This window comes from Phyllostomus hastatus, unplaced genomic scaffold (genome assembly GCF_019186645.2).
Source record: "Phyllostomus hastatus isolate PE091 unplaced genomic scaffold, TTU_PhHast_1.1 phas_scaffold_129, whole genome shotgun sequence".
Taxonomy (NCBI): domain Eukaryota; kingdom Metazoa; phylum Chordata; class Mammalia; order Chiroptera; family Phyllostomidae; genus Phyllostomus; species Phyllostomus hastatus.
In genome coordinates, this window is record NW_025334009.1 from 21,285,580 (window position 1) to 21,312,140 (window position 26,561).

A 26,561-nucleotide genomic window follows, 5' to 3' on the forward strand; every position below is an offset into this window, starting at 1 on the left:
GCCCTGACTGGGAATAGAACCAGTGACCTTTTGGTTCACAGGCTAGCACTCAATCCACTGAGCCTCATCAGCCAGAGCTTTCAAGCCATCTTTTATAGATTTCTAAAAAACCTATTAGTGCTGGCCGGGTAGTTTAGTCGGTTAGACCATTGTCCCAATATGCCAAGGTTATGAATTCAATCCCTGGTCAGGGCACATACAAGAATCAATCAATTAATGCAAAAATAAGTGGAACAAGAAATCTCTCTCTCAAATCAATTAAAAAATAAAAAAGTAAAAAATCTATCAGATAATAAGTCTAACAATATTCGCTGGATTTTTTTTTATAAGAGAGCAAGAGTAGATGCTTGTATTTAAAGGAGAGAAAGGTAATCATATACATAATCTCTGGAGAATGTTTTATTTTCTCAGGAAGATAGGCAAGCTGTGAATAATCAGCATTTTGGTTAGCATTAATTCTTGCAGAGTTGGTCCTTACAGGTCAACCGGATCCCTTTCTTTTGCTTTATAAATTGAGCTGAAATAGTTCCTGCTGACCTGAGAGAGCTGGCTGCCTGCCCAGAAGTGCCACCCCTGCAGGCACTGTATAATGAGACAATCCACTGGGCTGATCTCAGCATAAAGAAAGTTCAAGCTGGGACTTAAATCTTTAACACATTTGCTGTATGAAAGCAAAACAGCTAGAGCAACTGCAACAGAATGACGTCACTCAAATATCTGAATAATCGGTTGGTCCTTCAAAGAACCAGTATCACAGGAGACATGTCATGATGACAGCATGGCCCACAGCTGCCGAAGATGCATGCTTCCCTCTCACTTTATACCCATGACAAAACATAAGGATACAATTACTTTAGGTGTTTGGTTTTGGCTTATTGGAGTGGTTTGTTTGGAGGTGAGGAAAGGTGAGATGTTTAGTTTGTAGAAAAAAAAATGGTTCTACACAGAAATGATAGAAGGAGCAAATAAACACACATACACACACTCCCCATTTCTTTTGAATATAGAGTTCAGATCATTACTTAGCCATTCTTTGAGCTAAATTTAGAAACCTCTCCTAAGCACTGCTAATCTTGATAACATAAATGTGTAAATTTTAAAAGACCAACAATTCTGTTCTCATAGAAGTATTTATTAGGTTGCAAACATTCCACCACAAAAAACAATTTTGAAGTAAGTATTGCTTAAAAGAAAACAAAATTATGTGGTGTGAAATTAAAATATTCTAGTTTAGAATTTCTAGTATCTGTGGCTATATATTCATGACCATTGCATATGACTAGTATTCCTTCTTTAAATTAAGGGTCTCTTCTAGGAAAAATGAAGGAAGAGGTAAAAACAAGGCAAACATCTTAAACTAGAAGTTAGTAATTGAATAGTAATTTTGTACATCTTTATGTACATTTTAAAAAATTCATAAGCATGCAAATTTTAAAATGAACTTCCTAGCTTGCAAAAACATTTCTAAATTCATGCTCTTTACTCAACAACACAACCGCTCTCACAGCTTATGGGTAAGTTCCCCTGAATCCTAACGTCAGAAAGACCGCCTCTGGAAGGCATTGATGACACACTTGAGTGTAAAGCAGTGTTTCTCAACCTTGTTTTTTTCATTGTCCCCCTACTTCGGCAATTCATGCAAAATTGTTCACTGATTTTATTGTGCTGGAAATGTTAGCTGAAGAACTTATTGATGATGAAAACGTTTTCTTAATAAAACTTCAACTAGAGAGAGGAGAATGAAATCACTGTGATGTTGTGAGACAGAGGTTGTCAGCGCTCAAGCCAAATTCCTTTGGAGCCTTTATTGCTTCTGTGTAGCCCTCCTCAGCTTGTGTGTGCTTGTTTCTGTACCTGAGACTCTTACAGGAGGCCTGCCCTTGACCTACAAGTGCCACTTGGAATGCTAGTTTACATTCCAGTCCCTGAGAGTTTACATTCTCCCAGGGTAGCCCTGAACCCATGGCTGACTGTGGCAAGTCGGGTTTCTTTGCATGAGTTGGGACAAATTCTAAGACATAAATTTACATTCCTGAGTTCCCCTGTAGGATTGGGCAGAAACAACCCCCTGCAATACTGAAATCATGCTCCTACTTGGCTTCTCTTCCCTTGTCATTTCTCCTGAGAGCACTTTTGTGATAAACCACTAGCACGGGAACCCCTGATTGGGAGTTATGTATGCATGATCTCAAATTACTACTTTAGGGAAACACATTAGCCTAAAGTTTTTTTTCTGGATCGAGATGCAACAGAATTTATTTTTATATATGAGTCAAATATAACATACATCAGAATTAAATACATTAATAGAAATTTAATGTTATCAATCCACTAAGGAATATTAGGGACTGAAGGGTTAATGAACACTTACTAGTATTCAGATAAGACTTATTTTATACTAGTGATATATAAACAGGCAATGCAAACCTACAGTCTACAGAAAAAAAGAGCTATTAAGAACTATTCATGGTCCAATTGAAAGACCATATTACTGATTAAATGGTTGCTTGGGGAAGTGCAGAATTAGAGGGAAGGCTCTTAACAAATTTCATTGAAGCCATCATGACCTACTAGATCCCTTTGTTCTACTATAGCACTATTTCTCTCTAAAAAGTCTGACCTAGACAACCAGGCTGTGAAGAGTACTCCTCTCCAAGTAGGAGTGGAAAAATACTGACAAACTCTGGGTTTATTTTACCCATTTTACAAGTAAGAGAATTCAGACTTAAAAGACTTGAAGCCACTTGCCCAAGATCATTCCTGCCAGGAAATGGGAGTGCAGTTTGTTTCAGCAATGTGACTCTAGATTCGTTGCCCTTAACCACGCCCCTGCTAGTGCACAGCATTCTCTTATATTCATAATGGGAAAAACAGGAATTAAGAGTAAGAAGCTTGCCTGAGGCCATCACAGGGAGTCCCAGAGAATATTCCTTGCCTAGATCTCTTAGAAAAATAGATTATCTAATTGGGTACAGGTTCTTTCCTCCATTTCCTTCTAGACTCTACTGAAGTGCTCTTTATTTTTAGAGAAGGGAGAAAAACGGAGAGAAACAATGATGTGAAGAGTTATCAGTTGACTGCCTCATGTAGGTAGGCACACCAGAGGACCAAACCAGCACCCTAGGCATGTGCCTTAACCATTAGTATTTAGATGACAAAAGATAACAGAAGGTCCATTCGGTTTGGTTTAACAGACATTTATTCCTTTAGGTGAACATCTACAGACAAAATAGATGGTGTAAGATTTTTGAGTGGAAAGGAATTTGTCTTAAGAGGTTTTGAGTCTGCCAAATGTTTTCTGGATATCACTTAACTGAGTCTTTTAAGATTTCCGAAGAAAAGAAACCCACACTTAGATTTTGGAACCAAACTACCTATTAAGTCAGCAAACCCAGTTGGTAATTGGGGCCAATTCCTCTTCTCTATTTCCCACACTCAAGTTCATGGCGGAACACAGAAGCCTGGTCTGCTGGAAGACACAAGGCAAACACAATGTGGTGGTATGCTTTACCATTAGGGTGGGCACAGTTGAAGGCCTGGAGTTTGTGGAATGTTAAGGATTTTGAGGGTAGTTTGAGGAAGCATGGGCAAAATAACTATTGACAGTGCATAATATTCAACTAGAAACCAGGAACTTCTATAGACACCAACTACATGACATTTCTCAGTAGCCTTATGGGGATAATGGACATGGTGGGTTGACCCAAAATGACTTTTAAGATTAAATGGACCAAGCCAAGAGATCCTTTTAAAGTGAATTTCTCTCCCTAGGGTGGCTAGGGGGAAAATTATTTTCCTCATGTCCAATTTCCATCTGTCTTAATATACACCAGTGTAATTACCATTACTCTGCTGCATAAAATTCAGTCTTCTATACATCCCACAAGTGTCCCAGCAGTGGGATTGACCCAGCAGTGTCCACCTTTTATGTGAGTCAATGGTACTGTGGAGACCAAGCTAATTTTGTTTAGGTAAATCGGGACGTTTAATTTTGAGAGCCCTCTTTCAACAAGGTCATTCACTTCTCCTAAAAAGTGGTGGCATTCTTTTTACTTTTCTTTCAGAAGAGCAGTTAGATTAATCTAAAAATATGGCCCCCCTATTAACTCATTTTTCTGCATAGGATTATGAGAACAGACTATCTTTTGCATTTCCAAGCAAAATTCAACTTAAAAAGAGCCCCTTGAGTACACCAGCAGAGGACTGCATTACCCCAATAAAGCTGTACGTTTTACCACATGCATCAACAAATCTACACAGCTAGTTCTGTACTCCTTTTTCACAGAGTTTATTTTACACCTATCATACCAAACAGATTTTAAACACTGACATAGAAAACTCCCTAACAAGAAAAAGTAGCGATTTTCAACTGGTGTGCCATGGCACACTGGTGTGATGCAAGAATTTTTAAAACATGCAATACCCGATTATTTAGTCAGGGGCACTGACCGCTTTCCCCTTAGATTGTCAAATAAAAAATGACAACAGCCAACACAATAGCCACCTGATGTGAATAAATCAAAAATTGCACCAATTTTTTTTATCAGACCAGCAAAAAACTAATACACATTTTGGTGTCACAAATGAAAAAATGTTGAAAATCGCTGATAAAGCAAAAACAAGTGTTCATCTTATGAGAAACAAGATACACCATCACTTATAGTCTTCAAACATTATTGCACTTTAACTTTCATAATTTGACAATGCATTCACGAAACAATCTGCAGACTAGTTTTAACAAATTAAAGAACACTTTTAAGCAGACAAGACTGTCCTAAATTGTTTATTAGGTAAGAATTTTACAAACATGACACGTATTAGCGGTAACGGTGGAGCTGGAGAGTATTGCGCCTTCTCCAAGCTGCACGGCGCGAACCACCAATAGTATGGTGGAACTTGTGGCCCTTTCCAAGGCCACGGCTCTTGCGGCCTGCAGATGTCAGCCCTCGCATCTCCCTGTGCTTGTGGACTGGTTTGGTGATCCACTGGGTGTCAGGGTTCCTTCTGATAGCCTTATGGAATGGATCAATGAGGATAACCTCAAAGAATTTGTACGTGGAATCTTCACCAACCCAGTAAGAATTCAGGACTCTCAGAGCCCCACAGTGGCGCCCAGCTCGCTCCTAGAAGAGGAAAAAAGGTTAGCCTCCCACATTTCCCACAGTAGCACATTAGAAACCAAGATTTCTCTTCAGTTCACCACTATACAAGAGACTTGAGGTGTGACCATCAAGAATGAAAAGGTAAACTCACTCCCTATTATTCCCATCTAATGACTGGGGTTTGTGAATGCCCTTAAGGACTGAATGTTAAGATTCTCTGGCTAACAAAATTTAGGATTCTGGAACTTTGTCTTTTTTCTAATACAACAAAGGGTGTCAGCAAACTTTTATATAGAAAACCTTAATATTTTGCATATTTTAGACTTTGCAGGCCACAGTGGTTTCTTTGGCACAGCCTTCTTTGCCTTTTAAAAGCACATAGCTTCTATACACCTGGGGAAATGTGCTCTTCCAGACCAAGTTTACTGCCCTTGAAAAGCTTAGGTTCCAGATTCACACTAATCTTAAAACACAACTCTCCCATACACATATGAGCAAAGACAAATTAGTAACAAAGATTTACAAAGTCTCATCTCGGACTGAAACTTTTTACCTAGATTAGTAACTAAAACTTCTAAAACAAAAAGGGCTCACTTAGGCACAAGTTAGCCATCAGAAAAACCACACAAATCCTTGTATACCATCTCCAGGAGGTGACCAATCTACTATTCAGAAACTACTTACCTCAGCAACAGACTGAAGACTTCGGGCAAACTTCAGCTGGTTAACCCCATGGTGGACAGGCTTGCCATAGGTCGCCCCCTTAGGGACAGGGCGTTTGCGGCCACCGCGGCGCACACGAATCCGATATATGACATAACCTATAAACAAAAATTACGGTGGTCTTGTAAAAGCCACAGAATGACTCAACACGTCAGTTTTGCTCTTACATCAAATATAGTCACACCGTATGTCAGATATTATATGCTCCATGGAGGTAGAATTTATTAACCACACACAAGGAGACAGCAACTTCTCATTTCCACTCTAGACTGCTAATGGGCTTTAGTCCAGGCTCCTACAAATTTGTGTAACCTATGCCACACTTGACATAGGATTGCGTGCAGTCATTTGCTGCTAAACAATTTCAATGTTTTCATAGCTTGACAGTTGCTGCCAAAGCCCCATGTGAAGGTTTACATCAGGGCAATAGCAGCTCTTTCTAATCACGGGTTTCTAGGTTTTCCCCGGGGAACCCAATTGTATCCCAACACCCAGACAGACGCCTCTCACCTTGCTTGGCCTTGTAGCCCAGCCTGCGCGCTTTATCGGGCCTGGTGGGGCGGGGGGCCCTGTGGAGCGCAGAAAGCTGGCGGTACTGCCAGCAGCGCACCCTGAGAAGGAAGCGCATCACGTCGGACTGCTTCTTCCTCCATAGCTCCTGGATGTACTTGTAAGCGCCCATCTTGGCTTACCTTTGAGGAAAAAATGAGCATTTAAAGGCATCCTCCATTTAAAGTAAACGAGACCGACCGTCCATCTTAGTTCCCTGGCGACCGCAAGGAAACCACTGAGGATGAAAATGGCTCTGCGCAAACTGCAGTGCATAGCCAACCTAAACCCCTCCTCTGCGCTCGTAGAAAGCAGCGCTCTGTTACCTCTGCAACGCCAGCGCGGCGCCACGCAGAAAATAACATTTTTGCTGGACGAGTAAATGGCGCTAGACTTGGACCCTGAGGGGGCGGATGACTGCGGCAGACAGCGTCCTCAAGGGCCGGGCCCAGTCTGCAAAAAGACCTCGCGGACTATACAGGAAAAGATTTTCCCGCCGCCGAAGATTAACTCTCTAGGAAAAAGCACTTACTCCACCCACCCGGCCGGGCTCGCTTTAGGAAGACCTGGCCCAGACTCCTCTCATTCCCACGCCTTCCTTTCCTTTACACTGTGGGCCCAGCTCGAATTCGCGCCGCCATCACATCATCCCCCAGTCCGCCCCGGGGGCCGCCTCTCCATATCCCCGCTGCCCCGCATCCTGATCAAATTCGCGCCGCACTGGAAACAGGAAAAGCTCCGAGGAAGTAGGATCCCTAAGCCTGGATGGCTCAGTTGAAGGGAGATCCGCGATGGATGGAATAGTGAATATCTCCGACACAGCTTACCTTATGGCTTCGGCCAGACGGAAAGGAGGAACCTTTCTCCCACAATCCCTTTTGGACTCCTCCCCCACTTCTAGCGAAACCTTTTCCGGTGAAAGCTGCAGGCCCCCCAGAGCCTCATGGGACATGTAGTTCCGGCAGAGAGAGCGAGAGAGAGAGAGACAGAGAGACAGAGAGACAGAGAGAGACAGAGAGACAGAGAGACAGAGAGACAGAGAGAGAGGGAGAGAGGGAGAGAGAGAGGGAGAGAGAGAGGGAGTTAGAGAGGCAGAGAGGCAGAGAGGCAGAGAGGGAGAGAGGGAGAGACTGGTGGGCGGAGTTCCGCTGAGATTGGATGCAGCGTTCACTTTTGTCCCGCCCCCTGTGCTCTCGCCGACGGTCTTCGGCAAGGCTTCGACTGGCGAGCACCCGGGAACCACAGAGAGAAAGACAAGTTGGGGGCGGGGCCCCAGTGGCTAAAACCCGCCTTGGAGCCTCGCAGCCAGCGCGTCGCTTTCTTCGGGGTCTGCGAAGTGTGCAGGTCTGTGTCACTTTGGTGTACGGGTATGTTTCACGCACTGCGGGCTCCTTGCTTTAGGTGTCGCTGCGGGAAACGCTGTCCCCTTTCTCCCCTGGGACGGGCGCTGAAGGCTGGGGCTGCGAGGTGGTTCTCGACTGTGCCCCAGCCGCCAAATAAGGCGTCCGTGATGGGGGCTTTGCCGCTGAGGGTCCAGGCGCACCCTTCCCCACCCTCCCGCCGGCCAGTTAGGGCTTTAGCTCCTGCAGGCCCGGTTCCGAGGTTTTCGTCCTAAAAGAGTCCGGGGAGGGGGAGCGCGAGTGGCTCTGTGCCTTTTCATTCCTGTATCTTTCCTGCGTAGAGATGTGGTTCCAGTATTACAACGTCAAGACCACAGTTTTGTTTTGTTTTGCTTTGTTTTTAAGAAAACCGTAATATTTATTTGCCAAGATCTGGTTGGCAGGTGCGAGTGTTTAGGGAAGAAATGCCGAGAAAATGCTGACATTTTGTGTTGCGTACGTTATTGAAAAAATGGTTTACTAGGTTTTTGACGTCTCCAGAATATTTTCATTTTTGATACAATCGTGTGGTTTAATTTTACACATTCTAAGTTTAGGTGTGGCCAAGGTTTAAGAGAATCATATTTATCTTCTATCATTAGCGGTTTTGGTTATTTCGCCCCTATTTCCGACTTTCCTTTCCTTTTTTTTTTTTAACCGCAGCTTTACCATTGTGAGAGTCCTCACATGATTCGTTGATTCAATTAACAAATATTTATGAAGTGTCTAATACGTGCCAGGCAGTGTCCCAACCGCTGGGGGTGCAGCAGTGGTCGAGGCAGAACTGCCGTCTTTCTTGGAAATGGGCAATAAACATAGAAAGAGACAGTACTGGGCGGTAAGTGCGAAGCACAACCGTTAAGGGAGGTAAGAGATGGGGGGAGTGTTGGGGTACCGGTGGAAATTTTGGATGGAGTGTTCAGGGTCTTTTTTGAGAAGGAACGTTAGAGAAGAGACCTGAAGGATATGAGCTGTGGAGATGTGGGGACTTATTTCAATCAGAGAGACCAATGCCAAGGCTGGAGTATTCTTGGATTAATACAGGAACAGCAGAGAGGCAGTGTGGCTGCAGTGAACCGCGGGGGAAACAGAGCTGGAGGTTCTTAGGAGGACTTTGGGTTTTCGTACTGTTTAAGACTGGAAACCACGGGAAGATTTTGAGCAGAAGGATAACTATGCGGCTCACATATTTTTAAAGGATCAGTTTGGATAGTAGTTTTGAGGCTAAAAGAAAGAAGGGAAAAAGTGGAAGCAGAAAGACCAGTGAGGAGGTTGCATTCGTTTTCTACTGCTGCTCTAACAAATGACAGCAAATATACTGGCTTAAAACAACACAGATTTGTTCTTACAGCTCTGCAGGTCAGAAATCTCACGAGGCTTTAATCAAGGTGTCAGTAAGTCTGTGTTCATTTTAGAGGCATTGCGGGGGAATCTATTTCTTTGCCTTTTCCAGCTTCTAGAGTCCACTGGTATTTCTTGGCTCTTGCTCCCTTCTTTCATCTTCAGAGATAGCAGTATGATATCTTCAAATCAACCTATCACTTTCTGACACTCTTGTCTCCCCCCACCCCCATACAAAGACAGGTGTGATTACATTGGGTCCACCCAGATAATCCAGGATAATCTCCCCATCTCAATGGTCTTAGTTTAATCACAGCTGCAAAATTCTTTTCTTCTGTCAAGTGAAATACTCCCTGGTTTTGGGGTTTATGACATGAATGTCTTTAAGACCAGGTGAGAGAAGTTGGCACCTTGGACACTTCATTGTGTCCGAGTGAGGGAAGTGTTAAGTGGTCCACCTGGATGTTTAAAAGGTAGAGGATTTACTGATGGACCAGAAGTGGGGTGTGAGAAAAATACATCAAGACTGATTACAGAATTGGGCAACTCTTTGGGAAAGGAGAGTCTGGCAATGTGAATAATTATTGCTAATTTCTTAGTTAGATTTTGTAGTTTTGTTTCTTAATTTGCAGTTTCTCTGTTTTGCAAGATTTGGATTAGTATTTCCAATTGATTTTGAGATTTCTGAGGGTAGGGATCATTTCTGGTTTTGTCTCCTAGTTTGTTTCTAATGCCTGGCACTAGATAAGCCCTCAGTAAATATTTATTAAATGAATAAAAGAATGGTAAGCTCATGTGCAGTTCTGTTTGCGAAACCCTTTTAGTGTATGTTTATGTATATAAATGTATTCATATATGGGTAGTAAAAGTATTGTACACAGTATATGTTTACATAAAAAGACAGTGTAGTCTTCATGTGATGTATACATGTGATCTTACAATGTAAACATAACTGAAACACCATTAACATCATAGATATTATAGGTGTTATGATGTAAACATCACATGGGAAAAACTTCATTGTGTAAAAATGTTGTGTTTTCTTTATAAAAGTAGAATGATTTCCAGAGGTAAAAGACCAGAAGTACTGATATTTCAGGGAGCTGTTTCTGATTGGCTCTTCAAAGAGAATATTGACCAAGTTCAGTGTTATCCACAGGAATGAACCAGGTCAAGTTTTTATTCTCTAGCAAGATAATTATTTTGAAGATTTTATTTATTTATTTTTAGACAGGGGAAGGGGAGAACATCAAGGTGTGGTTGCCTCTCACGCGCCCCCTACTGGGGACCTGGCCCGAAACCAGGAATGTGCCCTGACTAGGAATCGAACTGGTGACCTTTCGGTTCACAGGCCTGTACTCAATCCTCTGAGCAACACCAGCCAAGGCTATTCTCTAGCAAAATGATTAATTAGCCTGTAAAGCAAAGCAGTATGTATTTAAAGCTGCACTGGTTTTTGCCTGTTTAGCACATTTTCTTAGTTATTTACATCAGATGAGTTTTAATAGGTCATGGATTGAATTTCCAGCAGTTTCTGAGGGTAAGGAGTGTAACAAGTAGCTCCAACTATTGCTTTTTTTTGTTAACCTCAATGTCAATGTAGTTTCCATCTATAGCATGAGGAACATTAAAGGTCATAATCCATGTACTTTTACAAACTCCTGCAACCTAGATTTACGTAAGAGACTTGGACACCCCCAGGATCCACTCATGTGATTCACTGCCCATGCAGGGTGCTGCAGATGACCTCTTTTTTGTATTTGGAAGGGAATGGTGTGTATTTATTGTGTTTGTGAATTATTAAATATAATGCTTAAAGAATTAAGCTTTTAGTAGTTTCTGTTTGTAAATCTGGGTGTGTATAAGCATAACCACTTCCTTATATGTAGTATGGGTCCTTACCATTGTTGCCATATATAGAAAATAAAATATTTTTGAATGCGTATTTAATGTCATTCACTCAAAATCTTATGGGAAGTTTTAATTTATTAAAGAATTCAAACTACCCAATTGATGGTAACAGGCCACTGATCTTCAGCTTTACGCAGTCTTATTTCCCTCTTGAAGACAGCTAGGCGCCTAGAATGTCTCAGCTGTGCTTTGATCGACTGTACATCGTTTCATCTTTTTTCCTTTCTAAGATATTTAATTGGTCTGTTCTAGCTTCTCTTTCCTTTTGTTTCCTAAAAAGCCTTAAAATTCTTACCTAGTGTTTGAGTTACCTCTGTTCAGTTCCTTTCACTGTCTGCCTGTGATGGAGATTTCTGTGGTATGCTGAAACAACCTTGCCCTCCCCATTTCTGTATTTTGCTGTGTATAATGCGCACGTTTTTGCACAGATTTTTTAGGGAAAAATAAGGATGTGCTTTATACATGGGTGCAATGATTGCATTCCATGGGCATAATAATGGGCATAATAATCCCATGTATAATGTGCACAAAAACATGGGTGTGCATTATACATGGCAAAACACAGTATTTATTTACACACACACACAAAATATACATATTTTAAATACACTTTATCTGCTAGTCCTAATAGGAGTGATCAAAGTACAATTGTAGTATACCACTTTTAAAGCAGATATATTGAGACCACTTTAAAAAACTCTTTGGAATATTTGATTTCTGAATTTCTCAGGATTCTGTTGGTTTCAGCACTTTTCCAGTTTGCCACAGTCCCCAGCACTCAGATTTGCCTCCCTTTACAGAGGGTCTATTGCTGCTGTTAGGTGTTTTTTTCCTTAAAACTGTCTGTTGCACTCAACTACAGTGTGTATCTGCCTTTTTTAAGCACTTGAGAGTTTTTTTTTTTAGATTGGTGTAATGTGTGGTGCAGGAACTTTTTGATTGAACAGGAAGGACAGCTGACATAAGGATTGGTATTTAGAAATTCTGTTGGGGTTAAGACATTTTCAGAGGAAGGGGAAATAACAATAGAGAACCAGGACTTATGTCCCAATAGCAACCTTTCTGACTACAGACTTGTTCCCTGCTGTCATTTTTTCTTATCCTTTGGAAAAATTTTTTTTTATCCTCTTCCTATGTGGTTAGGTGGCACGTTCCTTTAAAAATTTTAACAGATTTTATTTATTTATTTTTGGAGAGGGGGAAAGGAGGAAGAAAGGGAGAGAAACATCAGTGTGTGGTTGCCTCTCACACGCCCACTACTGGGGATGTAGCCTGCAACCCAGGCATGTGCCCTGACTGGGGATTGAACCGGTGACCCTTTGGTTCACAGGCCGGCACTCAATCCACTGAGCCACACCAGCCAGGACTATGTATTCTTTTTTTATATTTGAAATCTCCCTGTGTATGTATTACTTACTAAATTGAAACATAGAAAAAGAAAAGGTTGATTTCAACCATATACAATTAAAACATTTTTTTTTTTTACTTATTGATTTGAGAGAGAGAGAGGGAAGGGGGCAGAGACACAATCAATGTGTTGTTTCACTTATTCGTGCATTCATTGGTTGATCCTTGCATGTGCCCTGACTGGGAATCAAACTCACAACCTTGGCGTATGGGGACAATGCTCTTACCAAAAGAACGACTCAGCAAGGGCAGCCATATACAGTTCTAAAGATCTTCTGTTCTCTTTACAGTGGTAACCTGAGAGAAGATGGGAAAGGGCTGCAAGGTTGTGGTTTGCGGCTTGCTGTCTGTGGGGAAAACAGCGATTTTGGAGCAGCTTCTTTATGGGAATCATACTATTGGTAAGTTTACTTTTCTGTAGTTTCTCTTTAGGGTCTAGGACCTGCTAGGGGTCTTTGATTGATCATACTAACCTGATGATGGGTGGCCTGGCACAAAAGTGAACCCAGAGGGACCGAGAAGGTCATCAAAGTCAAAAGAGATTGAGGGAGGAAAAAATGGGGGAGAGAAAAAAAACACATCTTTTATGAGAGTGAAATTCAAGGGTGCTTGTTGTTATATCCTTTATATGTGTAGTTTTCTGTGTATTTACAAAATGAATAGTGATCTCAGAGTCATTGAATCACTGACAAGAATACACTGAATGATCTCATTCTTATTTCAAACATGACTTTCCAATGCTGCTGTATAGGTTTTTAAAATGGAAGAAACAGCTGTCAGCTCCAGTATGCTCTAATTTTGTGAATTGGATGTTTTCACTTATTTATTAATTTGAGTTCAATCATTATTAAATCTTAGTATGGGCTGTGACGAGGCCTTGTGAAAATACAAAGTTGAAGAAGACTTCATCTTGGGCTTTAAGGAGTTCATGGTTTAGTAAAGAAGACAGACAGTACAAGTTAGAGCGAAAAGAGGTTTGTGTTAGAGAGATAAGTAGAATCATAGATCTTCGAAGTATTTATCTCTGGCAAGTAGCTTAGAGTATATTGCTATCTTTTATTAACTATTTTGACGAGCTCTGCTTCTCTTTCTCCATCCCAAAATATTTAACAATTTTGGTTAAATCCATATTTGGTTTTTATTATGGTGTCTGTGCCAGCAGTTCTGAAACTTTTTGGTTTCTGAATCCCTCCTGTTACAAATGCTGCCCTATTGGTTCTTAATTTTTTACTTCTAGATTTTAATTTATGTCTCTGCAAAAAGATTCTAATTTATGTCTCTGAATTATGCCTGGGGGTGGAGGGAAGAATCCCTTCACCGTCTTAAAACTCCAGACAGCTTTCGTTTGTGTAGGATATATTTTTACTGTATTAGAAATTAAAACAAACTAAAAAATACTTATTATTTAAAATAATAACACATTGAACACATTCCTTAAACTTACCACATACTAAGATAACATGTTTTTATGAAAAATAGTATCTTCCAAAAATTTAGTGAGAAGAGCATTGATTTACATTTCTGGAAATCTAATGTCCAGTTTAATAGAAGGCAGCTGGATTATCATATCTTCTTGCTTTTGTATTCAGTCTGTTGTGATAGGTTGTTTAGTTGAAATACATGAAGAAAATCTGGCCCTTTCAATATGGAAACGCATGTTCTTCAGTTCTGAATGACTTTGATGCTTTTCTTCCTTTGTGTTCTTTCTGGAACTCTTTTTGGATGCTGGACCTTCTAGACTAGTAGTCTGTTTTTCCTCTGTTTTCCATCTCTCAATATTTTGTTCCACTTTTTGAGAGTTTTCTTTATCTTTATTTTCTAGCCCTTAGGTTGCTTTCACTTTTTTAGTATCTTGTTCTTATTTCATGGATGCACTATCATATCTGTTTGATTATAATATTGCATAGTTTTTGTTTTCTTTTTTTTATTTTGCAGCCTTTTTTATCTAAGGTGGTGTGTTCTGATTTTTTGGTCTCTCTTTTCCTCGGGTATCTGGTAATCATATGTTGTCTATTCATAATTAAGAATGAAGAATGAAAAAGTTTATTGAAAACTCTAAGCATGTGGACAGGATTTACGAGTTTGAGCTTCATAAGATGACCTGGGTGGGGGTTTGTTGGGGAACCCTAATGTTACCATATTTAGGATTTTACCTTTTTCAGTGGCCAGATTCTCCCTATTCCTCTGCCTGGAGGATAGAGACCTTACTGTTTGGGGAATGGGACGAGCATGTCGCTTAACTGCCCTGTTTTTGTACCTTCCATCCCTCAGTCTAAGCATCCTTTGTTTTACTCTCTCCAGAAATTGTACCCCTGGTCCTCTGCTGGTATGGGGTCGGGGTTGTTGGCCAGTAGCACGGAGTGTGTGAGAGATCTAGAAAGCTAATGGAAGAGTCATGACTTCAGCTAATTTATAAAGTAACAAAATCTCAAAATGTCTAAATTTAATAGGGGGGGGCAGGAGGTAGCTAGGCTGGCTTTTGGTAGATAAAACATCCACTGTGGCAAGTCTTGGTAGCTTTTAAGATTTTTTGTAATCAAAGCCCAGTAAGTTGTTTTTTTAATAGAGTAACCTTTAGTTTCCTTAAGGTAGGTTAATTTATCACAGGATGATACATACTCAAACATATGAATAATTTTTTTAAAGATTTTATTTATTTATTAGAGAGGGAAGGGAGGGAGATAGAGAGAGAGAGAAACATCAATGTGTGGTTGCTGGGGGTTATGGTCTGCAACCCAGGCATGTGCCCTGGCTGGGAATTGAACAATAATTTTCTTTCTAAACATTGAACACATTCCTTAAAGAATTATGCTGATGAAAGTAAATTCTTGTTTTCTCATGATCCAATCTCTTTATTATGATTATTTCTTTTAATCTAAGACTTCATGAAGATTTTGTTTAATACTTCAGACATTTTATATAAGGCACCTATAACAAAACATTTTACAGTATTTAGGTTGCTTAAGAGAATTATAGCAAGAGTTTTTTAAAACCTACAGTATTGTGTATTTTATTGGCATAGGATGTTATCCATATGATTTTACCTCCAGCTATAGCTCATATTTAAATATGAAGATGAATCCTGGGACACTTTAATACCTATCTTATCATATACATCTCCACCAATTAAAATTTTAAGTGTTAATTGCCTCTTAATCCCCTTTCAATAAATGATTATTGAATACCTGCTATGTACACAGAATGTTTTCTTTCTCTCAAGGGAGTTATAGACTATTTGAAGAGTCAGTTCTGCACAAATGAAGCAAAACAGGAATGCAATTTATTATTTTTTAAAATTTCTTGAGAGGAAGGTGGGGAGGCAGTGGGGTGGGGGGTGAGATTTGTTGTTCCACTTATTTGTGCATTCATTGGTTGCTTCTTGTATGTGCCCTGATTGAGGATCAAACCCACTATGTTGGCATGTCAGGATGATGCTCCAACCAACTGGGACTAGGAATGCATTTTAAAAGGAACACTCAGGCAAGAAGGGGGCTTAAATTGGGATATCAATTATAAATTCACTATTTAGCAAACATTTATAAAGGACTTTCTATGTAAGTCAAGTTGTTAGTCCTCAGAGCTATCAAGATAGATTAGCCACAGTCCTGGCTCCCAAGGAGTTTACACTCCAGCTTTGGAAGGAACCGAGATTTAAATGTTAAATGCGATTACCCATACAAGGCACCAGGGAGCAGAAAGGAGAGAAGGGGATGATCAGGAGAGGATCCACAGAGTTGAACTTTGAGCAGAGTCCAGAAAGGATGAAGGTGTTTACCAGATGTTTACTGACCTGTTGCAGCAGTCCAGGTGATAATACATAATGGGAATGGAAGGAGGCACTGTACTGAGAAGATGTTTCAGCATTAGAGTGGCTGATTTATGATAGCGCTCACCCACCCTATCCTTGTTTAAAGAGAACGCTAAGGACTGCCCAGGTGGATGGTGATCATGGGGGGCGGGGGACAAAGAGGGAGGAACTGGTGCAGGGAGGAACAATAACAAGTTTTGTTATTTTGAAGAACTGGCAGGACATTCACATAAAAGAGCCCAGCAGGTACTTGGGAATTAAAGCCTGGTGCTCAGGCCCAGACTGGACAAAGAAATTTTTTGAGTCCCATAAACAAACCCTAGAAATAGTGGAAGTTGTACAGAAAAAAGGCAGCAAATTTACCCCAGGTCCTGTCCTTGGCTCTGAAGGAGAAGAAAATAGAGCCACTTAGTTGTTGAAGCTCCTTTTAAAATCAGCTTTTAATCTTCCAATTTAGGTAGTCAGTTCTTTTTGACTCTTGTTACTTTTTAAAATATGTAGTGTTAAATCATTACTAAATTTTTATTTATACTTTCACTTCTGTACAGAATAGTATTTTTTTAAATCCTCCACCCAAGGATATGTTTAAAATAGATTTGAGAGACCTGGCTGGTGGAACTGAGTAGGGTGAGTGCTGGCCTGCGAACCAAAAGGTTGCTGGTTGGATTCCCAGTCACGGCACATGCCTGGGTTCCATGTGCCTGGGTTGCGGGCCAGGTCCCCAGCTGGGGACATGCAAGAGGCAATCGATTGATGTCTCTCTTACACATCAAAGTTTCCCTCTCCGTGTTCTCCCCTCTCTGAAAAATAAATAAAATTTTTTAAAAAATTGATTTTTAGAGAGGAAGGGAGAGACCAAAAAAAACCACAAAACATGGATGTGAGAGAAACATTGATCAGTTGCCTCCCTTACATCCTTCTACTGGGAACTGAACCTGCAGCCTACATATGTGCCCTGACTGGGGATCGAACCCGCAACCTTTTGGTGTACATGATAGTGCTCCAACCAAATGATAATAATGCCCAGCGAGGGCCAGAAGAAATATTTTTTAAAAGTTTGTTCTTGTACTATAACAACTACCTTTCATTTTAAAGAAGTTAGTAAATGGAAATATGATTATTACATGTAGTAAATAGGGAACCTAGAAAGCCAGCAACTTCTAAAGCACGAGAAAATACTCAACAGTCGTTGCAATGTAATGATTTGATATTGGTACACAGAGCGATCTCCTTTTTGTCCCAGGAATGGAAGACTGTGAAACAATGGAAGATGTGTATATGGCTTCAGTGGAAACGGACCGGGGGGTAAAGGAACAGTTACATCTTTATGACACCAGAGGCCTACAGGAAGGTGTGGAACTGCCAAAACATTATTTTTCATTTGCTGATGGCTTTGTTCTAGTGTACAGTGTGAACAATCTTGAGTCCTTTCAAAGAGTGGAGCTTCTGAAGAAAGAAATTGATAAGTTTAAAGACAAGAAAGAGGTAAGTGGGTATGTTAAAAATGCCAGCTATGAATTATAATACTATTTAGATGATAGCGTGGAATTTAGGGTAGTTAAAATATTTTTAAAGCATCAAACTGTATTCACAGTACCTGTAATCTTTATATTTTTATTTTTTTTCTTCTGCCTTTGCTTGTTACCATGTACAAGTTGAATTTGAATGACTCCCAATCTCAAGTACTACACAGTTTGCTCATTTCATGTTGTGTGGTGGCATCACTGTTTCCTAGGGCTCTTTTTTTTCCTTCTTTATGGAATTTACTGGGGTGATGTGGGTTCCTGGGGCTCTTTATTGTCACCTATGCTAAGTAGGATTCTTGTTTTCAGCCTTACCAAAAAAAAAAAAAAAAGAGGGGGAGAAAATAAAAATAACTTAAATTATTGGTTTCTACCCATTTAACACTTAAAAATAAGGTCTTTACCACCATCTATGAAGCCTTCTATGATTTGGCCCGTGACCGTCCTTTTCATCTTATCTTAATCACTCTGATCCTTTGTCACTGGACTCCACTGACGCTGGTCACTTTTCTGTTTTCCCAACATGATCATTTTCTTCCACTATTAAGTCCTTCTCAACTGCTAGTTCTCATGCCTGGAACTCTTATCATAGATCATTTTCCAGATCTTTCCAAAGCTGACTCCTCATCATCTAGGAGTACGTCCTGTAATGTGCCGGTTAACAGCACTGGCTAGGTGTTCTTAACCTAGGTTTTTACATGTTACTCTTATGTTAAAACTTTGTATTTTGAGATAATTGTAGATTCACATACAGTTTCAAGAAATAACAGCGATATTTAGCTAGTTTTCCCCAATGTTAACATTGTGCAAAACTATGGTACAGTATCACAGCCAAGATACATTTATGCAGTCAAGGTACAGAACATTTCCATGCCGCAAGGATCCCTCATGTTACCTTTATAACTTACACATACTTCTGTCCCATCGCTGCCCTACTTAATCCCTGACAAATGCTAATCTGTTCTCATTTTTGTAACTTTGTCATTTCAAGAGTGTTAACGTAAGTGGAATCACACAGTATCTAACTTTTTGGTACATAGAATGGGATAACAGCAAGGGAGTAAATTAAAAGAACCTAAACCTGGGTGAGGAACTGAGGACACGGGAGGGGTGGAGGGACAGTGATGAGGTGGTAGAGCCAGCGGACTGTAGGTCCTTGTGGTGTTTAGAACTGTCGTGGGGTGTTAGGAAGGTAGAGGTCGGAGTGGGATTCCTGGGATGGAGATCGTAGAGCGGAGCAGTTACAATGCTCAGAGCTAGGATGTGTTTGTGGGAGTGAAAGGCTGAGGTCAGGAGGATGATTAAGATCTTTAAAGAAGTCAAGGAACTGAGAGACAAGGTTAGGGAAGGGTCGTCTACATGGCAAGTGAAATCACCAGGAATTATGACCCAAGTGTGCGCGTGACCACGAGCCAGGTCTGTAATGAGCAGCAACAACGTGGGGGTGGAAAGCAGGTAGGAGGCAGCAGCAGAAACTAGCAGAGCCAGCCTCCAGTTTTGAGGTTTTTAAGGAAGACATGTTGCAGGCAGCTTTGAGGGTCAAAGACACTTTGCATCCTCCCCACGGCCCCACCTTGTGGTAGGGAGAGTACTGTCGGGCTGAGCCGGGTTTCAGCTAGGCAAAGTGACAGGAACATTCTAAGCAGAGACGGGGGATGTAGGGAGGGGACTCTGTGAAGTCTAGGAGCACAGTGGAATCGTTTGTGCAATCAGGGAGGAGAGATGGAGGTCAGACTAGGGGATTTATGTGAAGGAAAAATCTAGGTGATGAAGAGTGACAGCAGGACTTGAAGGGACAGCTCCTGCTGAGAAATGGAGGAGCACGAGATTTGCCAAGAAAACAAGCTCTGGGGTCTGTTCCCCATCCTGCCAGGAAGGTATGGCTTTACCTGCAGCACAGGTTCAGCTTCAAGGCATGAACACAGTAATGGCTCAAAGGTTCTCTTTCAAAGCTTCTCCTCAGAGGCGCCTTCTCTGACAGTTCTTGCTGCCCTTCCTCCACTTTCCCATCGTTTTTATTTTTGTAGTCAGTCCAAAAATTTGGTTCTTTTATGTCCTCTCCCCTGGCGTGGTGACTGCTGTGTTTTGGTCACCTGGTATGTAGTAAACATCCAAGTTTAAGTGACTGATTGCCTGGCATTTATTGTAGAATGTTGCTATTGGTCCATGTACTCAATAAATATTTAGTATTGCTTCAGGTCATTTTCTTTTTCTTAAAAGTATCTTTAAAAAAGATTTTATTTTTAGATAGGAGGAAGAGAGGGAGAGAAACATCAATGTGTGATTGCCTCTCATGTGTCCCCTACTGGGGACCTGGCCCACAACCCAGGCACGTGCCCCGATTGGGAATGGAACTGGCAGCTCTTTGGTTTGCAAGCCAGTGCTCAATCCACTGAGCCACACCAGCCAGGGCTAGGTAATTTTCTCTAATTAAGAATAATGTGAACAGAACAAAATTCCTGTTCTCATAGCTCTTAGGTTCTAGGGATGCAGAACTCTCAGTTCTGAGAGTCCTCTCAGTATATTTTGACATTTGTTTACGGAAACCACACAGAGCAGGTATAGTGAAACTGAAATGCAGGCACATTTCAGTCAAACCATTATCGGTATCCTAGGTATTAATTTCCCCAAGTCTAGCTTGCATTCATAGCTGAGTCGAGTAACTTTACCTGTTGCTCATTTAAAACAGCCTAGAGCATCTGTGCTTTTAACAAAAATGCGTTGAGGAAGGAGGTTCATGTCCTACTGTTTTATACTTCAGGTCACGTGAGAATCGGTTTTGTTAAAGCAGTCTGTTAAGTGGGACAGTTTATTTCTCCATTTTGCCTAGGAACTGACATTAGCAAAGTGTGATCTTTTTATCCTTTTTTTTTTTTTCAGGTAGCAATTGTCGTATTAGGAAACAAAATCGATCTTTCTGAGCAGAGACAAGTGGATGCCGAAGTGGCACAGCAATGGGCAAAAAGTGAGAAAGTGCGACTGTGGGAGGTAACGGTCACAGATCGGAAAACCCTGATTGAACCATTCACTCTCTTAGCCAGCAAGCTTTCCCAGCCCCAGAGCAAATCGAGCTTTCCTCTGCCTGGGAGGAAAAACAAAGGGAATTCTAGCTCTGAGAACTGAAAGTCAGTGCCACAGGTGTTTGGTGAATAGTGATTGCCTTTAAGTGTCTGTGAACATGTTTCAATAGGCCATTGGTGGCTACCTTTGGTCGTTTGGAAATCCCTAAGTAACTTAATGCACTTTATGTTCTAATTCAATTATTTGGGCTAAGTTTATGTTATTGCCTGATATGAAATAATATATTTGCCCTCTGGTTGCTTGAAACTTGTCCCTGATATTAGCACCTATATGTATCTATGAGGAGTGCCCCCTTTAATGTTTCAGAAGCTACCATTCTGTAAACTTTGTGCATTTTTAGCTCAAATGTAACATGGTTTAAACAAAAATTAACTAGTCATCTAATGCCTAGAATTATAAAATGGCACTTTGTGTCTAAGTTGGATGAAACAGTGAACAATTTGGGTACTAAGCTGAATTTTATCTGGTGAAGGTCTGCTACATAGAACAAAACCTATGATTTAGCTTTGTTCAAATTACACGTTTAGCATGACTTGAGGTAGTGGTTGGTATAAGTACCTGCAAACTGTTTCTTTAGAAAACTCTTAGGCCCACAAGGATAATAAAACTTCTGTTTTCCATAAGGAATACTATACCTTCTAGAATAGTTTTCTGGCTATGTAGTCAAGTGGAATAAAACGTATCATAAAAATAACTGGGCTACAGGTAGTCTTCAAGTTGGATATGTAAGTTTGTGCCCATGTTCTCTGAAGATTTTGGCAAGGTCTGAGTGATGGGGTTCATGGTATTTAGCAAACTGAAAATATTGTAACTAATTTTAAAAGCAGGAAGCAAGCTACTTAATGGTTTCAGTGTGAAAGCAGTTAACTGATTTAAATGTAAAACATGAAATAAGCTCTTCAGCAAGGAAATGTGAAAACGTCTAGTAAATTTTTACATCTTTAATGGAATGCTTTTAGGTTAGGCTAGTACTGCCACTATATGATTCTTTAAAATTTCTCATCACAAATACATTTTTGGTAAAAAATTATCACTCAGTTATGGTTAAATCATTCCCTACCTTCTCTCCCACTTAACCGAGTTTATCCTCCAGCTTTTTTCCTATGTATTTTACATAGATGGATAAATACTTTCACAATGATTTTAAAATAATATACCAAAGTGTCCTGTAGTTTGCTTGTTTTTAGTGAACTTACATCTATGCTGGCATGCATATAGTTAACCATATTCCTTTGAAATACTTACTGTGTGTGCACCTTCATCCCATGCTCCTGGGTGAGTTTCTCTGGTGTGGATATAAAGAAATAGAATTGCTGCGCCCTATAGATCAGAACACTTAGGTACTCCCAAATTGCCCTCTAATGTGGCTGTACTAATTTATCCACAAGAGAACCCATTTCTCATGTACCCGCCACCATGGCATCTGTAACTTAAAAATGCGTTTAAAACTATTCACCTTTGGGCTTATCTGTGAAAGATGGTGAGTTAGATTAACCTTTTCTAAGACACCTCAAAATCTATCCTACAAGGCTGTTGTATAAATTAGAGTACCGTACCAATTCATTCAGTCTGCAATTACTTCTAGGTTGCTTTAGTAGCAAAATCTATCAACTTTAAAAGAAAGACTCTTCCAAACACAAAGGCTGAAGAAAGTAAATGAATACAGTAGTGGTAGGTGGTTGTTTTAATATTGTTTATTAGCACAGTAACAAATGCAGGCTTAAGTAGCCCACAACAAATAACCAATCCACTGAGCAACTCCTACTCCACGCCTTACAGTTAACAGCTTAAGGTATTTTACTACAGGTTTTCACAAGTCCTGATTCAAAACTCTAATCTTTTCACAATAGATTGGCATATAAAATAAAATACATAACTACTCATTTCCTATGTGGTGTCTTAATAGCCATGTGTCCATTTAGAGATGACAGTCTCTAAAAACTGTTAAATATCAATGTTCCCTTCCAAGAAGGGAAAACAAGTTTCCATTTTTTAAAACAAAAAAGTATGTAGTCTTGGAAGGACGTCACATAAATGGCCATGTGTGTAGTCTGTACAAAATCAGGCTGTTCTAAATTTACAGACTGCAAGCAACTGAATCCAAATGTCTATTCTTCTCTGTACTACATCTTAGCTTATACTGCAGAACTAATGACAATTTTAAATGTTGCTATTACCAAATCTGTCTACTGTAGCAAGATACCTTAAGTTACAACAAAATCTTAAGAAATAAGACTGAATAATATCTGTTATAGAAATACCCTACTCTTTACCAACTCCCACCCTCCCCCACCCCTTCAAAATCAAAAGCAGCTCTCTCTGTGACAGACAAATAAGGTAAGAATTGTGAAAACCCGGTTTATGTAGCGTATCTCTTGGTCCACTGTCTGGCCATTCTGTCATGTTCTGCTCTGTTGGTCATATACTGAGTGGCAATGCTTCCCACCAAGGGGTCGGCTGGAAGAAAAGAACATAGGTTACTTTGGAGAAAGAAAAGGAGTATTTTAAGTTTTTGCAAGTAAGTTAGTGAGAACTCAGGGAGAAATGTTTCAAGGATGGGTGATCAAATCCATGTTTGAAACAACACTTCACCATTCTGGGTAGTTTAAAAAACATAGCACACGGTGGGCAGTGGGAGAGTTCTTATTAACATAGAATGCTCAGGCTTTCACTACGGGCCTGGCTCTACGTCCGAGGCTTTTCTGGCTGTTACGGGTTAGGGTAAATTCAGTGGAAACTGGAATGCTGAGGGCTCCTCACTACAAGGACTGTCCAACTGAGTTCACAGGACCTTTCCTTTCACTGAACGGCACCGAGTACTGTGTGCCGTTCACTATTTACCTGGGCCTAAGTATAGTGTTCTTCTGAATCCTAAATAGAATCTTGATTAATTTTATATTTGTTTTTAAAGTGTTTTTAATAAAAGTAATTAAGCCCGCCCATCACGGTCTGGTAACCAGTGAGTATTTAGCAAAGAAATATCACTTTCAAAATTGACCACCACGCCAGTAACCAGCTGTAGGGCAAGTGCTCAGTGAGCCTGCAGACACAGGTGAGATGACACGGGCAGCTGGCTCAACATTTAGAAGTCTGTGGTTTGTTTTAAGAGAACCATGCGAGAAATACTTACAGAGTGGGGCAAAAGTAGGTCTACAGTTGTGACTGTGTGAAACAGAATTCATTCTTATATTGTTTTCCATTTTAACAACTATAACCTACTTTTGTCCCACCCTGTGCAAAAAGAAAAAAATGAGAATGACTAAAAAATGTGAAAACGTATGACAAACTGAAAATCTTCAGTTTAAAACAAACACCTCGCTCCTAGAACATAATATCAATTAATGGTAGAATTCCTGCTTTTTCCAACTAGTAGACTGAACTTATCTTGATTAAAAATTTCTTTACAAAGCTGTTTTTGTCCTTTGAAAGCTGTTAGAAAAATAAAACCTACACTTTAGCTTTAGAAAATCTTAGTTTCTGTGGTGGGGGGTGGGGGGGAGTATTTTTCAGGTAAGGAAGAAAAAAACAAGGTAACGAATTATTAACCTCACCAGGATTGCAGTCTGTGAGAAGTGAGCAGATAGAAAGGAGGACTTTAGAAATGGTTAGTGCTGGACTCCAATTATCTTTCAATATGTCCAAGCAAATAACTCCTTGACTGTTAATGTTACAGTGATAGATTCTTGTCCGAAATGTGACCTAAAAAATAAGAGTGTTAAAAGGAAAACATCAAACAATGAAGCCTTTTATTAGATTACTTTTTAAATTGAGTGGCCCTAATTAAAAACTTCTTAGAAGTTTTTAAAAAGGTGAACAACAGTTTATCTAAAGCCTGTAAGAAATAGGTTTAAGAGACTGTTTAATAAATTTGAGATTTAAAAATGTTCATTGTATAATCTTAGAGGCTGCCAATTTCATAAAAAATATCCATCAACAAAAGGCAAGGTAACTTAAGTACAATATTTCTTGAATCCATTTTTAGCAGTTTTAAGTATTTTTGTAACATTTCCATGTTTGAATAGCTAACTGCTGACCTCTTGTGTGAGTCAGTGGTACTACAAGGCCTCAAAGCAAGCTTTAGAATCACGAATTCAAACTGAGGTACATAAAGACAATTAAACAATAATCACACACCCAAAGAGCTGTATTTAGCAAAGAAATATCACTTTCAAAATTGACCCAAAAATCTGAAGGGTTTTTTTTTTCCTTTTCTGACCTTTATGTCGGATCCTGCAGATATCCTGTACACCTAAGTCACAGAACTCACAGAGTCTCCACAGGTGAGGAGGCAGGCAGAAGCCACATGAGCCTGGGTTATTTTGTTTGGTCTACTTTTTATTTGTGAAACACCCTGGATCATTCCAACCTAAAAATAACCTGTAACTTTACCATTTATTTTGATTGACAGACTTTGAAACACTTGCTTCTGCAATTGTGCATGCCTCTAACAGTGTGCCCCATCCCCAAGAAGAGGTTTTCCTTCTGACAGTGTGACTGGGCGTCAAAGATGGCTGAGTGTTACGGGAGGTAGATGGTTTGGGCAGTCCTACCCATCCTGGATGGGACATCCGAAGCCTGGAGGGTGAGACTTTTACCACCAAAAGATGGCAAGCAGGAGAATCTAAGGCTTTGGTAGGAGATTCTGATTCTTAATTGTCTTAGTGCATGAATATTTTGACACCATTTTCAACTGTTTAGAAACTTTTTGTTGAGTGGAAAATAGGAGATTAATTGCTGTGTTACTATAAATACAGTAGTAAGCCCCTTCCTTACTGGTGGTTTTGCTTTCCATGAGTTTAGTTACCTATGGCCAACTGTGGTCCAAAAATATTAAACAGAAAATTCCAAAATAAACAACTCATGTTTTAAATTATGAGCCATTGTGAGCAGTGTGATGAAATCTTCCACTGTCTTGCTTGGGATGTGAATCATCGCTTCGTCCAGCATATCCATGTACCTACACTCACAGCCGTGTGGGTTATCAGATCAACTGCCAAGGCCACAATGCTTGTTCACGTAACCCTTACTTTATCCAATAATGCCACACTCACCTAACTCCTATTATTACGGTATATTATATTCTACTTTATTATTATTATTATTCTAAATCTCCTACTATGCCTAATTTCCAAATTTAACTTTATTATAAATATGTAGGTATAGGAAAAAACAGTACAGCTGACCCTTAAATATGGGTTTGAATTGTATGGATCCATTTATATGGATTTTTTTCAATAAATACTATAAATGTATTTTCCCTTCATGATTTAATAAACTTTTCTCTAGCTGATTTATTGTATATAATAGATATAACATACAAAATATGTATTAATTGACTATTTATTAGTAAGGGTTCTGGTCAGCAATAGGCTTAGTAGTTAAGTTATGGGAGAGTTGAAAGTTACATGTGAATTTTCAGCTGCACGAGGGGGGTCAGCACCCCTAACCTACATTGTTCAAGGGTCAACTATATACAGACGTGGTACTCTCTGTGGTTACAGGGTTCTGCTGGGGGAACATACCTCCTGGGGATAAAGGGGAGACTACTGTAGCAGAGCCAAACAAAGCATTTATTCCTAGAAGTGGTCTCTGCCAAATGAGGCAAAGTGAACCCAAAGGAGTGTTTTGTATGCGTTCAAATGTACTTAGAGATTCATTAAGACAGCAATTTTTAATTAGTGTGCCGCAAGAATTTTTAAAACATGCAATAGCTATTTCAGTCAGGGGCACTAGCCTC

At 40.0% G+C, this 26,561-nt stretch overlaps 3 protein-coding genes across 7 annotated transcripts in view; 1 reads left to right on the forward strand and 2 right to left on the reverse strand.

Moving 5' to 3' along the window:
* Positions 1–3,181: 3,181 nt before the first annotated feature.
* Positions 3,182–7,336, reverse strand: RPL15 (ribosomal protein L15). Its single transcript, XM_045857144.1, has 4 exons — positions 7,202–7,336; positions 6,336–6,517; positions 5,787–5,923; positions 3,182–5,123 (listed from the first exon to the last, which is right to left on the reverse strand). Exons 2-4 carry the CDS (start codon positions 6,505–6,507, stop codon positions 4,818–4,820), a joined length of 615 nt encoding a protein of 204 aa, XP_045713100.1. The 5' UTR covers positions 6,508–6,517; positions 7,202–7,336; the 3' UTR covers positions 3,182–4,817.
* A 118-nt stretch (positions 7,337–7,454) lies between these two features.
* Positions 7,455–26,114, forward strand: NKIRAS1 (NFKB inhibitor interacting Ras like 1). Of its 5 annotated transcripts, XM_045857149.1 has the most exons (6): positions 7,455–7,718; positions 12,703–12,813; positions 17,464–17,705; positions 20,624–20,731; positions 25,061–25,104; positions 25,233–26,114. In XM_045857149.1, the coding sequence occupies exons 2-6, from the start codon at positions 12,720–12,722 to the stop codon at positions 25,237–25,239; spliced, it is 495 nt and encodes a 164-aa protein (XP_045713105.1). In that variant the 5' UTR covers positions 7,455–7,718; positions 12,703–12,719; the 3' UTR covers positions 25,240–26,114. The 5 variants fall into 5 exon arrangements, with proteins under 5 accessions (XP_045713105.1, XP_045713104.1, XP_045713103.1 ...); XM_045857148.1 differs by lacking the exon at positions 25,061–25,104; XM_045857147.1 differs by lacking the exons at positions 25,061–25,104; positions 25,233–26,114 and having other exon boundaries at positions 7,455–7,741; positions 20,624–22,368.
* The window catches only part of UBE2E1 (ubiquitin conjugating enzyme E2 E1), a 68,568-nt gene continuing 64,510 nt past the window's right edge, over positions 22,504–26,561 (reverse strand). Inside the window, exons 5-6 of the mRNA XM_045857145.1 lie at positions 24,376–24,523; positions 22,504–23,281 (exon numbers count right to left, since the gene is read on the reverse strand). Of these exons, the coding sequence (XP_045713101.1) occupies positions 23,184–23,281; positions 24,376–24,523 (246 nt within the window). The 3' untranslated portion in view covers positions 22,504–23,183. The remainder of the gene's footprint in view (positions 23,282–24,375; positions 24,524–26,561) is intronic.

Bases quoted from the DNA above. Each gene is read 5' to 3' on its own strand.
- RPL15 (XM_045857144.1), bottom strand. From the start codon at position 6,507: ATGGGCGCTTACAAGTACATCCAGGAGCTATGGAGGAAGAAGCAGTCC. The intron at 5,924-6,335 runs GTGAGAGGCGTC...TTTTGTTTATAG, and splicing joins GGGCTACAAGGCCAAGCAAG to GTTATGTCATATATCGGATT. The intron at 5,124-5,786 runs GTAAGTAGTTTC...TTCCTCTTCTAG, and splicing joins GTCTTCAGTCTGTTGCTGAG to GAGCGAGCTGGGCGCCACTG.
- NKIRAS1 (XM_045857147.1), top strand. From the start codon at position 12,720: ATGGGAAAGGGCTGCAAGGTTGTGGTTTGCGGCTTGCTGTCTGTGGGG. The intron at 12,814-17,463 runs GTAAGTTTACTT...TTTTTGTCCCAG, and splicing joins TTATGGGAATCATACTATTG to GAATGGAAGACTGTGAAACA. The intron at 17,706-20,623 runs GTAAGTGGGTAT...TTTTTTTTTCAG, and splicing joins AGTTTAAAGACAAGAAAGAG to GTAGCAATTGTCGTATTAGG.